Below are 13,953 nucleotides of genomic sequence, written 5' to 3'. Positions count from 1 at the left end.
TAGATCACTTCTTTAGTGCACTGAAATGGACTGCACTCTGCTATGACTCGAAAGCTCTAGAAATATTTTTCTCAGGGGTAGTAGTGAACAACCAGATATGGTAGATATTTCTAGCTCCAGCCACAAGAAGATGTCTGGCTTACACCTTCAGGGTCCATCTGTCCCTCTTGGATGAACTGCCATAGTGGGCATCAGCAGATGCACCTCAACTGGAACCCTACTGCTATAATTAAAAGGGAACCTTGTGTGAGCTCCCTTCTGTGATCACTATTGTTTGGCACCCCAGGTGATAAGCTGATTACCTCATTTGTAAGTCAACTACAAATTGGTGAGCTTCTGAAGAAAATGTCATGCTCTGTGTGTGTGGAAAGAGAAGACACTTCAACCAAAAAAGAAATGGGCTTTGATGAAATGTTATAAATTAAAACAGGAAATAGCATTTCTTTGCCTACAAAAAATTTCTGGACCTTTACTAAAGCAAATTTGAAAATCTGAGATGTTTATATCAGAGGTAAGGCCTGTATGAAGCATCAGCATTATCTCACTAAAACCTCAATTACTGTTGGGGTTTTTTTTGATTACAACAATTAGCAAAGCAAAAAACCCAAAATAAAAATATTTCAAATTTTATATAAAATTGCTTAAGTGGCAATTTATTGATGCAAGGAAAAAACCAATAACCTTGTCATGAAGGTTTATAAATAATTATCAATCCCATGACTTCCATGTTGGTGTAAATTTTACCTATGGATTTGATCCTGATCTGCCAACTATTTCTCTTTGTACAATAACCAGATGAGGAAAAGATTTATGAGTTTAGCAAAAAATACAATAAAAAGTAGTAGATTAATTTAGATTATTTAAGATTACAAATCTGACCTATAATTTAATTAGTTAGGCAATTAACCACTGAAATATTCCAATGGATGGAATGAATTTTGCCTTATTTGATTAATTCCAAGTTTAGTGTCTTTAAAAATACAGTAGCTCAAGATGACAAAGAGATTAGTATGAGAACATTTTAAGGTCTGATAAATGGAAATTCAAGATGTCTGTTCATAACATAATCATTCCACTGGCATTTATCATGTATGAACTGAAAGTATAACAATACAGTACAATGCATATAGTTGCATAGATGCTTAAATTTACTTTCATTGAGCATTATACTTCCCATATACAAACAGGAAATTCCATTCAATGCATATAAAATGTTTAACTTACCATATTATTCTCTAGGATTTGGACTTGTGCCTGCTCAAACTAGTAATTAATAGAAAAAAATTGCCCCATGAAAAACATGATTCTTTTTCCCCTGCATCTTCCCACCACTGTTATTGTTAGGAAAGTTATACTTTAATTTGCACTGGGTAGTTCACTTTCACTAAAATAGCCTGTGGGAATATAATTAATCTGTCCATGCTCTGTCCCAAGCAGTATCACTCACCACTACAGATGCTAGGCACTAATACCTTTTTCTTTCCACTAAGAAACAAGGGGTTTGATGTCTTTCTTATGCTTCTCCTGCTTTCATGTACTGTCAGGCCTAGCCCTCTTTTCTCACACTCTTACTACCAGTGGAAGCTGGAAGGTGTTGGGATCAGTGTTTCCAGTGATGCTCAGCCATATCTTTTGAGTGAATTCAAATGATTCGTATCACAAGCTGGTTCCCTGTAGCTTTAGGACTCAGACTAATACCAGAGAAAGTAGGTCAGCTGTAGAAATCCAGTAATTAAAGAAAGAACATGACTGGACCTGCAGCTGCAGCAGAAACAGGAAAAGAATTATTGGGTGTACTGAGACTGAAAGCTCGAGGACAAATATTTTCACTTCATTAACTATCCCTTTATAACTCAAGAATCGTTCCTGATGGATGATATTATTACATTTAAGAAATCTGCTTATATTTTTTGAGTACAAGAATTGAGATAACTTTCAATTAAAAAAAAAAAAACTAATATATTTGGAAAATATTTCCAAATTGGGAAAAAATTATCTTGCCATTTATTATTCCAGCCAAATTGCTGTAAATGTGAGTTCATGATTTTCCAATTTAACCTAATTCACCATTGTTATTAGACTGGTCATTGGCTTAGGTCAAACAATGTCTTATGGCCTCCTACAGTCAGGTGGTTCACAGAGCTGAGTCCAAGCTTGTCAACATAAGACAGAAATATAAGCGCTGTTGACATAGAAGAGATTTATCCATCAGTTAGGAAATCCTCTCTACCCAGCTGCTGACTTATAAAATTCTATATTAGTTTTACTTATTAATTTATAACAGGTATTGCTAAGGAGATTTTTAATATGATTAAGAAACTATTCTGATTTGTTTTAAATTTCCCCACTATAAATAACCACTTATTAAAACATTTGATTTACAATATGTGGGAGAAAAGGTACAAACAAACAAAAAAACATGGAAGATTTGGACTCCATGCACCATTCTGTGCTTTTATAGAGTCATGGAGTATTTGTCTTGAAAGCAACTTCATTTGATATAGTTCCTAAATTTAAATATAACAACAATTTCACTGAAGTCCTATAGGCTCTCAAATGTTGTCCAAAGTATGTATCACCCAAAAGAGGTAGTGTTTTTGACCAGGAATGAGGCCCTGAAAGTAAAACAGTAATTTCTCTTTTCCTTCAGCCCATTTCTACTTTATAGTACACATGATGGTGGTTCATCACCTAACTAATATTCAAAGCGTTTATTTTCTGGTCTGTAAAAGGGCAAGGAATGAAAGTCCATCTACCTGGATGACTAATTTTATAATTCATTGATTCTATGGATGGTATTAGTTGCAGATACAACTTTAATGCCAAAATACTTCATAGACCTTCACTACGTATTTGTATTTCGATCAGAAACAATAAGTTTATTATGCTAGGGGATCTGCCCTAGTACTTACATCATATAAACTAAATGAATTATAAAAAAGCCCATCAAAGTAATAGCTAGTTTTTTGCATAAAAAAAGAGCAAACTTCACTAAGTTTTAAGGATCCGATTCAGTTTTAGCAAAGTTGGCGACAGTGCTCTATACTTAAGAAATTTTATATTCTTAGAGTTATTTACAGGGAGATTTAAAAAGAGAATTAAGTAATTTAGCATCATCAGTTCCATCATTAAATTAATAATTCTCATTCATAACGGACCTACTTTCTCCCAAATTTTATTTTCCTTAGTGTTTTATTGTCATTCTGGCATGTTTTTAATCATTGCTCATCATCACACATGAACTCATTTTCACATTTTTCTTTCCTGAAGCCTGATTTTTCCCAAAATTCAGTTGGTAATTAAATCAAGTCTCTTTTTCAAGTTTTATCTACCAGTTGCCTGAAAACTACAGATCTGGTGTGTTCAGATGCTCAGTAGCTTTCCTGATTTGAACGTTTCTACTTTTCTGATTCTATATATAAACATCTAAAGGAACATGCATACATCACTGGGTTGTGTTTTTAAAAAGACTCAAAGTTAATTTCATTTAGAAATTTGCTCAGTGATACATTTGAACGTACTTGGATTTGTTTATCCAGTAAACATGTAATATTAAAAATTTAGTTTGGTTCAGTCAGTGATTAGAATTATTATGGTTTTGCAGACATACATTAAGTAAATATTCTAAAAAGCACTGATAAATACTCCTTTTTCCTCTTCTTGTTTTCGTTTGTTTTACTAGTTCTTATTTTACCCATTCTTTAAAGCCACTATTTGCTACTATTTGTATTTTTTCCTTCTAATTAAGTTTGATATTTTGTCTCTTACCCTTTCTCTATACTGCTTTTCTGACTTGTTATTCTCAACAATTGAAGTGTAATACAGATATTAGAATTATAATAGCATGTTACATTTGAGAGTGGATGATGAAGCATTTGTAAGATCCTGGTGCCTCTGTTCTTACAGTGTCTCTCTTTGGTTTCATTTGTACTCCAGGTTGTGGTGAATGCCCTGTTAGGAGCAATTCCATCTATTATGAATGTGCTTCTTGTTTGCCTTATATTCTGGCTGATATTTAGTATCATGGGAGTAAATTTATTTGCTGGAAAGTTTTACTATTGTGTTAACACTACAACTGATGAGAGATTTGATATCAGCCAAATTAACAACTTTAGTCAATGTGAGGAGCTCATACAAAACAATGAAACTGCCCGGTGGAAGAACGTGAAGGTTAACTTTGACAACGTAGGCCTTGGTTACCTTTCTCTGCTCCAAGTGGTAAGTCACCAGCCCTTAATTTCTATTTCTCTTTCTATCTCTCTATTTTTTACTTGAACAGTATTTTTTTTTTTACTTTTTTTTTTAATTTATAAATTTTTTCTCTCAATTCTTGGTTTGAATTATGAAGTGTGGGATAAATCCTTGACTCCACAGAAATAACACAAAGCCTAGAGGATATACTGACTATGAGAAAAAAATAATTCAAACAATACACCTTAGCTGCATTGAATCTGTATCAAGTAAACCTCTAATGCTCATGCACAGAAAAAATAAATTTTGCATCAGATATAATTCACAATAGGCAAAAGTCCTCAATGGGTGCTATGTCCTCTTTAGTCAGATATTGGAATTGGCTTGCAATTCTTGTACATGAATAAAACATGCAGTAGGAGGCAATGCTGGTTTCTGTGATGAGTACTAAAGACACTTAATTTTCAACTCCTCAAAAATGCTTCTGACAAGCCATTTTCCAGGAAAAGTATGACCTAAACACCTGTGTTCTTTTTATAGGCTACATTTAAAGGATGGATGGATATCATGTACGCAGCTGTGGATTCTCGTAATGTAAGTATAGTCCCATGAGTCCATTTGTTTTGACTGTATGAGCTCTAAGATTTGAGAATGTAATTTTAACATCTTTCAGAAATTACAGTAAAAATGAAAGAACAAAGAGTTACTATAATTTTCTAGTTAAAGAAAATGGAAACCATGGGAAAAACACAAGAAATGAGGAAAGCAGAGGAGCAGTCCTAAAGGATTCCATGTTCTCCATGGTACACTTCAATCAAAATTCCTCAATCCTACAACATTTACCATTGCCCTGAAATACCTTTTCCTCCTCTCATTATGCATTGAGCCATTCTTTATATTTGGAAACAGACACCAATACAGAGAGGGTTTTTTTTGTCATACTGATCTTATTTATTAAGTTATGAAAGTTAAGACTTTCATTGTGGTCTGCAAGCTGCCTAACTCCTTTCTTTAGGGTACAGTGCTTGCTTTTGATTAGACCTGTGCATTTTCTTACCCTTTGGCCAGCCCCTTGTTCCCTTCGTGCAAGTTTTCCTCTAGTTCTAAGTAGACAATTGAATAAACTATACTGGTAAAGCATTTTTTTTTGTAAGCTGCACTCACAGCAGGAGGCTTCTTGTAGTATAGTGAACGTGCATAGCTATACCAAGAAAATATGCTGTGTCTAAACATGGCTTGGATACCTCCCTTCCATAATCCTGTGCAGTTTCCTAAGTGCCTGTAGCAGTGAAATCTCTAGAAGTCCACGACACTGGCCTCCCACAAGATTTACAGAAAATTCTGCAGGTGTAAAACTTGGAGTTTCTGATTGTCTGTACACTCAAACAGGTGGAACTTTGCTAGTTTAAACCAATTGTGTTTTCAGTATTTATTCTACATTTGTACAGGCCACACACATTTTATAAAATGAAATATCAGGTTTGATAGAAAAGTCCTTTTTCAAGAATGTAACCTCTTGTAGATTGAAGGTCACTGGAATCTATGTCAGGATTTGGCCATAAGAACCAAAGGTCTCAGAGCCCTAAATTCTATCCAGCAGATATTTTGTGTTCATTATTAAACTAATGCAGAGTTTCTATGCCTTTTTTACAGGTTTTGGATCAGCCAAAGTATGAAGATAACTTGTACATGTATCTTTACTTTGTCATCTTTATAATTTTTGGATCCTTTTTTACCTTGAACCTTTTTATTGGTGTCATCATAGACAATTTCAACCAGCAGAAAAAGAAGATAAGTACTTCATTGTTATTCTGAAAAGAACATAAATTTTTTATTTTTGGTCCACTGATGACAACTTTATTAATAAATTTTTAAAATGAAAAATCAGTTAAGAGTAAATACATAGTAAATACATTAAATTATTAAAGCTTATAGTTTGGCTTGATGAGGGTTTGATGGACAAGTGACCATTTTTTGAGTCTCCATGGCTAATGAAAAACCCGATGTCATCTTTGTAAAGATATGGATTTGAGACTGAAGCCTTGACTCATAAAAAGGCTAACCACTGAAGTAGCTAAATGTAGCTATGACAACTCTTTGCTATACTACCTTCACACAGCTCAGCAGTATAGACTGCTGAACTTTGATAATAAACAATGTATCATCTTTATTCATACCCTCTTTAGTCTTTGCATTTTATTTAACACTGCCTGAAAAGGTATCAGTGTTCCAGCTGCCAAACTTAACATTTTCTGTAGCTTACTACTTAATATAAAAACCATTAAAGAGGATTTTTATGTCTCTCCTAAATTTTCCCACAGACAAGAATGTGAACAAGAGGGATCATTATTTATAAGTAATCAATAAAGATACATGATTGTAACCAGTTTTTGTCTCTTGGGTTTACTTTGGAGGTCAAGACATTTTTATGACAGAAGAACAGAAGAAATACTACAATGCAATGAAAAAATTGGGTTCAAAGAAACCACAAAAGCCTATACCTCGACCAGCAGTAAGAATAAAAATATCTTCTGTTATTTTTATATGTATTTAAAAATTGGATGTTTTCTATTATGCCTTAAGTTGAAGTAAATTGTAAGCTAAAAAATATATGATATACGAAAAGCCTTATTAATCTGAAATACCTTTTTTTTTCCTTTCTTCTGCTACAACAGAACAAATTCCAAGGCATGGTCTTTGATTTTGTAACAAAACAAGCATTTGATATCAGTATCATGATACTTATCTGCCTTAACATGGTCACAATGATGGTAGAAACAGATGATCAGAGTGAGGACATGGAAAACATTTTATATTGGATTAACCTGGTGTTCATTGTCCTTTTCACTGGAGAATTTGTCCTGAAATTGATTTCACTTCGTCATTACTACTTCACTATAGGTTGGAATATTTTTGATTTTGTGGTTGTCATTCTCTCCATAGTAGGTAAGAGCAAATAATTTTTATGAAATTTCTTATTCTGTGAAAATGGAAATATTTTTGGCACATAAAATCTATTATATTTTGGTTCAACTTTGTCACTGTATAGTCTTATCTATAAGATATCTGAAAAGAAAGAAATTTTTAAGCAAGAGGTTTCACACACTCCTTTTATTGGTTGAAATTAGATCTTTATTCTGAAATGAGTAGAGATTCCTATGCAGACATGAAAGGCAATTTTGATATAAACTTAGAGTGACAGTTACAGGTAAAAGAGTCCAGCCATCCAAAATCCAAGAGCAAAACCTGTGTGGGACTGTCATAAGGGTAGGATACATGAATCCCAGACAGGCGGGTACAACCCTTTTCTTACTTCACTTTTGTTTGGTCCTGAGAGGCTTTGTGCCTGAGCTAGAGTGAGCACTGGAGCAGCAGAGCTGAAGCAGATGTGGTAACAAATAATGACTGCATTAATCTTTGCTTTATCTAGAGCAGCAGACTTGAAAGAACTTGAGTAAAAATTGTGTCATTTTGTGGTTTTTTAACTTTTAAGTACTCCTTAATATGCAAATCACTTTTGCTATTTTTGTATCAAAAAAGTTATTTTTCTGCTTTGAGGCACATAATACAATGTTCAATAGTTTATTCCTCTGTGAATTATAACAAACTTTTTTATCCGGTTTTTTTATGTTCGGAATTTCTGTGTCATTAGTAATAAACCTGTGTTCATGTTATTTTATGTATGATTAAGAACTCGCAGTTCTCTTCAAAGAAACATATTTTTTTGAATAACCTAACTTGATTACGTGGAATTTTAATACTACTGTGCACATGATCTTTCTTCAGATTAACTGAGATTATTTTTGTTACAATTAGACAAAAGGGTATTCATCTCACCTCAGCCTTTGCTAATATACCTGATATTTGCTAATATATATGATAACTAGTGATAACACTGATTATCAGTCTGTCCTAAAGAAGTACACCAAAACACAAAGGTTTTGTAAAGAAAACTGAATGGCTAGTTCCTAAATATCTGTTTAAGTATCCTATTCTTCTTAAAGTTCTATGCTTGTAGATTTGTACAATATATCTTTAGCAGTGTTTTTTCAATGTAATAATACTCTTTACTGATTTAACTTGTTCTTTTTCTAGGTATGTTCTTAGCTGAGATGATTGAGAAGTACTTTGTATCTCCCACACTATTCAGAGTCATCCGGCTTGCCAGAATCGGTCGAATCCTGCGCCTCATTAAAGGCGCTAAGGGAATCCGCACTCTGCTTTTTGCTTTGATGATGTCTCTTCCTGCTTTGTTCAACATTGGGCTGCTGCTCTTCCTGGTCATGTTCATCTACGCCATATTTGGCATGTCCAACTTTGCCTATGTCAAGAGAGAAGTTGGGATTGATGACATGTTCAACTTTGAAACGTTTGGCAACAGCATGATCTGCCTGTTTCAGATCACCACGTCCGCTGGCTGGGACGGTTTGCTGGCCCCAATTCTGAACAGTGGGGAACCAGATTGTGACCCCCATAAAGATCACCCGGGGAGCTCTGTGAAAGGTGACTGTGGCAACCCTTCTGTTGGGATTTTCTTCTTTGTCAGCTACATTATCATATCCTTTCTGGTAGTGGTGAACATGTACATTGCTGTGATTTTGGAGAACTTCAGTGTTGCTACTGAAGAAAGCGCTGAACCCTTGAGTGAGGATGACTTTGAGATGTTCTATGAGGTTTGGGAGAAGTTTGATCCTGATGCAACACAATTCATAGAGTTCAGTAAATTATCAGATTTTGCGGCTTCCTTAGATCCACCTCTTCTCATAGCAAAACCTAACAAAGTCCAGCTTATTGCAATGGACCTGCCCATGGTGAGCGGTGACAGAATTCACTGCCTTGACATCTTGTTTGCTTTCACAAAGCGTGTGTTGGGGGAAAGTGGGGAGATGGACGCCCTCAGAATACAGATGGAAGATCGATTTATGGCAGCCAATCCTTCTAAAGTCTCCTATGAACCCATTACAACCACACTGAAACGAAAGCAGGAGGAGGTGTCTGCTGTCATCATTCAGCGTGCTTACAGACGTCACCTTTTAAGGCTAAAAGTTAAAAAAGTATCATGTATATTTAGTCAGGATAAAGGTAAAGAGGAAGATGATCTGCCCATGAAAGAAGATATGATTATGGATAAACTAAATGAGAACTCCACTCCAGAAAAAACAGATATGACCCCATCCACAACCTCCCCACCTTCTTATGACAGTGTAACAAAGCCAGACAAGGATAAATATGAAAAAGACAAATCAGAAAAAGAAGATAAAGGTAAAGACAGCAGGGAAAGTAAAAAGTAACATAGAACGCTGTTTGTAATAAACTGTTTACAGCCTGGAAAAGTGTGTATTTGTGTCAACAGGACTCCTGTAGGAGGTACATGCCAAACTGTCAGTTTTTACATATATAGATATATATATATAATTATATATATATATATATATATATATATAAGGTCAGTGCCTATAGCAAGACAGTGACCCCTCGTCATCAAACTGCAACTCTGTAAAACAGGGTAACATCTTGACAGGAGGTTGTTGTTTTTAGTACCAGCTGACACTGCTGAAGAGGTGATAAAATGGCCAACCAGACTGTAGGGACCAGTTTGAAAAAAAAGGTGCAAACCTATGAATCTCTGTGTTTAACATGAAACACACAGTACTAAAATTGTATCCACTGTTAGCATTTCAACAGTCACATTTGCCATATTTTTACAAAAATCAGTGTTGGTGAACTTATCATTTTTTAATTCACAGGTTGTTTACTATTATATGTGACTATTTTTGTAAATGGGTTTTATGTTGGGGAAGGGGGTATGAGGACCAGGTGTTCTACTCTCGGATTCTCTATAATGTACAGACAGAAGTGATTTGCATGAAGGCATGCTGCACTTGTAGTTCATGCATGGGAAAACATGACGTCGCACAAAGCAGCAGTCTGACTACTTCCATGTTTCAGGGTGGTTCTGTATGTTGAGGTGCTTAATAACAGTATCCATCTAGTATCTCATCCAGACAAATCTTAATGTGCCTGTAAAGTCCCATAGAGTCTACAATAATAGAACAGATGTTTTATTTTTTCATAAGTCATTTAACAATAGTTGAACAATCTCTGCATAAAAATTCTACCAAGGGACATAGAGTTGACTTCTAAGTATTCTTCTGTGGAAAACAGTTTACCTGATCTTGGAAAATTGAGTTTACCAAAAACTTGCAAAACATAAGGATTATGAAGTTGTTCTGCTTCACCCTGCAGTATCATTTAGCCATCTTCTGCTCTCAGCAAGGTTGACATTGTATGTGTTAATTAAAAAAGTACCCTCTATGTAAATAGTTAATTTATCCCGTGGTGCATGTTTGAGCAAACAAATAATGACATGTGCACAATATTTATTGCATCAAATATGTACCACAGTAAGTGTAATTTGCAAGCTCTCAACAGCTAATATGAAGTATTCTGTACCATTATAGATAGTTTGGAAGCTATCACTGATGCATGTTTATCTTGCCTTTGCTGCTGTAATTTTACTCCTTCCACTGTTAAGAGTTGAATATGGGAAGCCATAGCTCAGTGGTTAAGTAAAATAAATTGTTCAATTGGTCATCATTCTTTCATGACATCAAGCAATAGTTTGCAGTTATTTAAGAGCTTCTTGCTTTGCATTCTAAAATTTTAAGTGACTACTGTACGGTGCATAGTCAGACTGTACAGGATATGTTGCAAACTGCTTAATCTGTTGAAAACTACATGGATAGAATTTTCTAAGAAAATATAAATACTGTAAAAAATACCATTTTATTTTATTTTTCAGCGTTTTGTACATAAAATAAGAAATGAGAATTATCTTCAGGTTGATGTTACTGTCACTTTTATTACTTTCTATCCATAGCACTTTTTAATTCAAGAACTTCACAAAATAAGAAACAAAGGAAAGAATGGGGTAGCTTTAGGTTTCTGCTTTTTTATTAGTACTGTATTTTTGCACACATTTTAATGTGAAATAAGTTTCAAACTGAGTCCAAAATGCACTTGCTTCCAAATAGATATAACTTGTAATTGAAATGTGGTGGGGAGGATTTGTTTAAAATTCTAGCACTGCCTGCATCAGAAGTTTCAAGGTAGTCTTTTTATTCATGAAATCTTCACCGGTGTTTGTTTACATAGACTATTCTTATTCTTGTTGATTCATGCTGCACTAGAACTGTTCTAAATATAATATGGGATCCACAATGTTTTTTTTTTTCCACAGGAATTAAATAGCAAACTTGTATAATTGATCACATCAGGACATTTTGTGTTTCTTACACAAGCAAAAATTCGATGTTGACTCCTCCTTTTACAAAAATATTGACTTGTGTGTCGGTGAACTGCATGCAGGAAAATGCTATTACCATAAAGAACAGTAAACCACATTACAGTTGAGCCAAAAGAATAAAGACTTCATTTTTTATTGTATTTAATGGTTTTGTCTTTGTTTTTTTTCCCCTCAAAACTATTGAATATCAAGAGGTTCTATGAAAAAAAATAAATATATAAAGTGTTAGAAATAGATTTGTGAAAAGTAAAAAAAAATAAAAAAATGAAGCTGTATGCTTTCTGAAAGATCTTAAACATGATTTGCATTTACACTCTTGAGGTTATTAATCCTATTCAGAATCTTAGTAGGATAACTTAGTAGGATAAGAGCTCATGATGCTTCAATCCCTTTTTCATATCAGGTATTCTGAGACAGCTAGAAAAACGGATATTAAAGAAAGACTCTAGCTACCAAGGCTGCAATGTATGTATTACTTCAATTATATTTTACATTTGAAGTGAAGAATTATCTTTATGTTACAAAAAAATTATCTCATTATTTTTTTAAGTATAATTTATTATTTTGTGCTAAGACATGAGAGCCAAATTTTTAGGTAGCAATCATATTTGAGTGCTATTTCTAAAAAGAACTTTTACCTGTTGTAAATTTAAAGTACTGCATGAAATTTACACTGAACAAATTAAAAGCACAAATTCTAATAATCATCATAGATGTGCAGATATGTGCTCTACATCAGCTCCTCTGAAGAGTATTGGGCAAACCAGATGTACCCCTGTGGGATCTGTGTGATGTGGAACTCCGAGCTTTGGGTGTGCACCCCAGCAGGAACACTTGCAAATGGAGCGGGAGGATGGTGCACACTTTCCATCTGTTCTCTCCGGAATTTTCAACCACTGATGGTCTGTTGGGGTTATTTACTCTAAAAATGGGTATTGCTAATCTCGTGTAGTCAGCTACACTTCTGTAGTAAGGCTTGCAGAGTTTCAGTCAGATTTTTCACCTCACCTGTAAAAAAACAATTGTCAGGGCAGGGCGTAAGATAGGGAGAGATGAGATAATCTAAAATAATAATAAAAACAACAACAAAAACCAGGAAGTGTAATTAAAGGACAAGTTTCACGTTGGTTTGGTTGCTTTTGTGGAGGGAAAGGTCTTGAAAAAATTGCAGGTTCGTAAGTAGTATGCTTGTCTGACTTGACAGAAAATAATCAGTATGTGTCTGAGAGAGGTTTGTACTTATCAGAAGACTAGCACAAAGGAAGTAATTATTAAATGCCTCACACAGCAAGCAGCTGTGGTTTTGCTTGGGTACCTCTCCCTTTGTTTGTTTTGTAAACAAGTCTGTAGCTGCGCTGGAAACAGCCGTGGGAAGCACCCACACGGGACGCCGGCGATGCCCGGCGAGTCCGCACGGGCTCCCCCGCGGGCGGCGCGCGCCTCGGAGCGCTCGCTGCTGCCGCTGCTGCCGCTGCTGCTGCTGCTGGGGCCGCGGCTCCGCAGCGCGGCTGAGGGGCGCGGAAGGGGCGCGGCCGCTCCCCGGCACCGGGCGGGAGGCGGGGGCCGAGCAGCTCCGCAGGGCGGCCGGGGGAGGGCGGAGCGGCCCGCGGGAGCCGCTCAGGGCTCACCCCGCCCCGGAGCTGGGAACGCGCCGCTGCCGCGCTCTCTGCCGGCGATGGAGGGCGGGGGCTCGGCGTCCCTGTTGGTGGCGGCTGCGGGCGCGGGGCCGGCTGGCGAGCCTGGGAGGCGCCAGGAAGCGCTGGAATACCGGTGCTTCAGGTGAGGAGCCGCAAGCGCAGTGCGTGTTTGCCAGCGCAGGGCGGCGGTGGAGCCCGGCGTCCCCGCTGCCAGCCCGGCAGATCTGGGTGAGGAGAACAAACCCCGCTGCCATCTGCGTTTGAGTCACCCGGAGAGAGCGGCTGTCCCCAGACGTGCTGGATCCTCGCCTGTGAGACCGCCTGCCTCTCCTGGCGTTTGTGACACCTGAGGCGCGAAGGGATGCGAGGTGAGGTGGCCCGCGGCACCCCTTTAGGCTCCCTGAGTTTTGCCTGTCCCTCGGCGCTGCCACTAGCGCAGCGCTTTGGTTCCCGGCCGCGGCCTCGGCTCGGAGCCCCCCGGTGTTTGTGGGTGCGCCCGGCCGGGCCTGGCCGGGCCGGGGGTGCCGCACACAGCGCCCGGGCCTGGCTTCCCCTGCACGGACAGAGCTGCGCTAGCCACGGCTGTCCCCGGCACAGCGGAATAAATGGGAAGCGTCTCGGGGGATTTCTGTGTAGTCGGCGGTTCTGGATAGATCCTGTGATGCTACAAGACTGTGCTAGTCCTGTGTGAGAAACTACGTTCTATATCCACCCAGCACAGCAAACTCTGGAGCAACGAGACACCTCCAGTTCATTCTTTGTCTGAAACATCTTCTGGTCTAAGTAGACAGGAAGACTGTTGTGAGAGGCAGTGGCTGA

At 37.3% G+C, this 13,953-nt stretch overlaps 2 protein-coding genes across 6 annotated transcripts in view; both read left to right on the top strand.

Annotated features, from left to right (window-relative positions):
- Positions 1–11,637, top strand: part of LOC106855874 (sodium channel protein type 2 subunit alpha) — a 75,429-nt gene extending 63,792 nt beyond the window's left edge. For all 5 annotated transcript variants that reach the window (XM_088168121.1, XM_088168118.1, XM_088168120.1 and 2 more), the window contains exons 22-27: positions 3,937–4,218; positions 4,732–4,785; positions 5,845–5,982; positions 6,599–6,703; positions 6,867–7,137; positions 8,287–11,637. In XM_088168121.1, the coding sequence (XP_088024247.1) occupies positions 3,937–4,218; positions 4,732–4,785; positions 5,845–5,982; positions 6,599–6,703; positions 6,867–7,137; positions 8,287–9,482 (2,046 nt within the window). In that variant the 3' untranslated portion in view covers positions 9,483–11,637. The remainder of the gene's footprint in view (positions 1–3,936; positions 4,219–4,731; positions 4,786–5,844; positions 5,983–6,598; positions 6,704–6,866; positions 7,138–8,286) is intronic.
- Positions 11,638–13,321: 1,684 nt separating this feature from the next.
- CSRNP3 (cysteine and serine rich nuclear protein 3) overlaps positions 13,322–13,953 on the top strand; it is a 98,407-nt gene continuing 97,775 nt past the window's right edge. Inside the window, exon 1 of the mRNA XM_014880869.2 lies at positions 13,322–13,502. The gene's annotated coding sequence lies outside the window, so the exon portion shown is untranslated. The remainder of the gene's footprint in view (positions 13,503–13,953) is intronic.

This window comes from Sturnus vulgaris, chromosome 7 (assembly GCF_052056855.1).
Source record: "Sturnus vulgaris isolate bStuVul1 chromosome 7, bStuVul1.hap1, whole genome shotgun sequence".
Taxonomy (NCBI): Eukaryota; Metazoa; Chordata; class Aves; order Passeriformes; family Sturnidae; genus Sturnus; species Sturnus vulgaris.
Note: the sequence above shows the minus strand (reverse complement) of the source record. Positions and strands in the feature narration are given on the sequence as shown.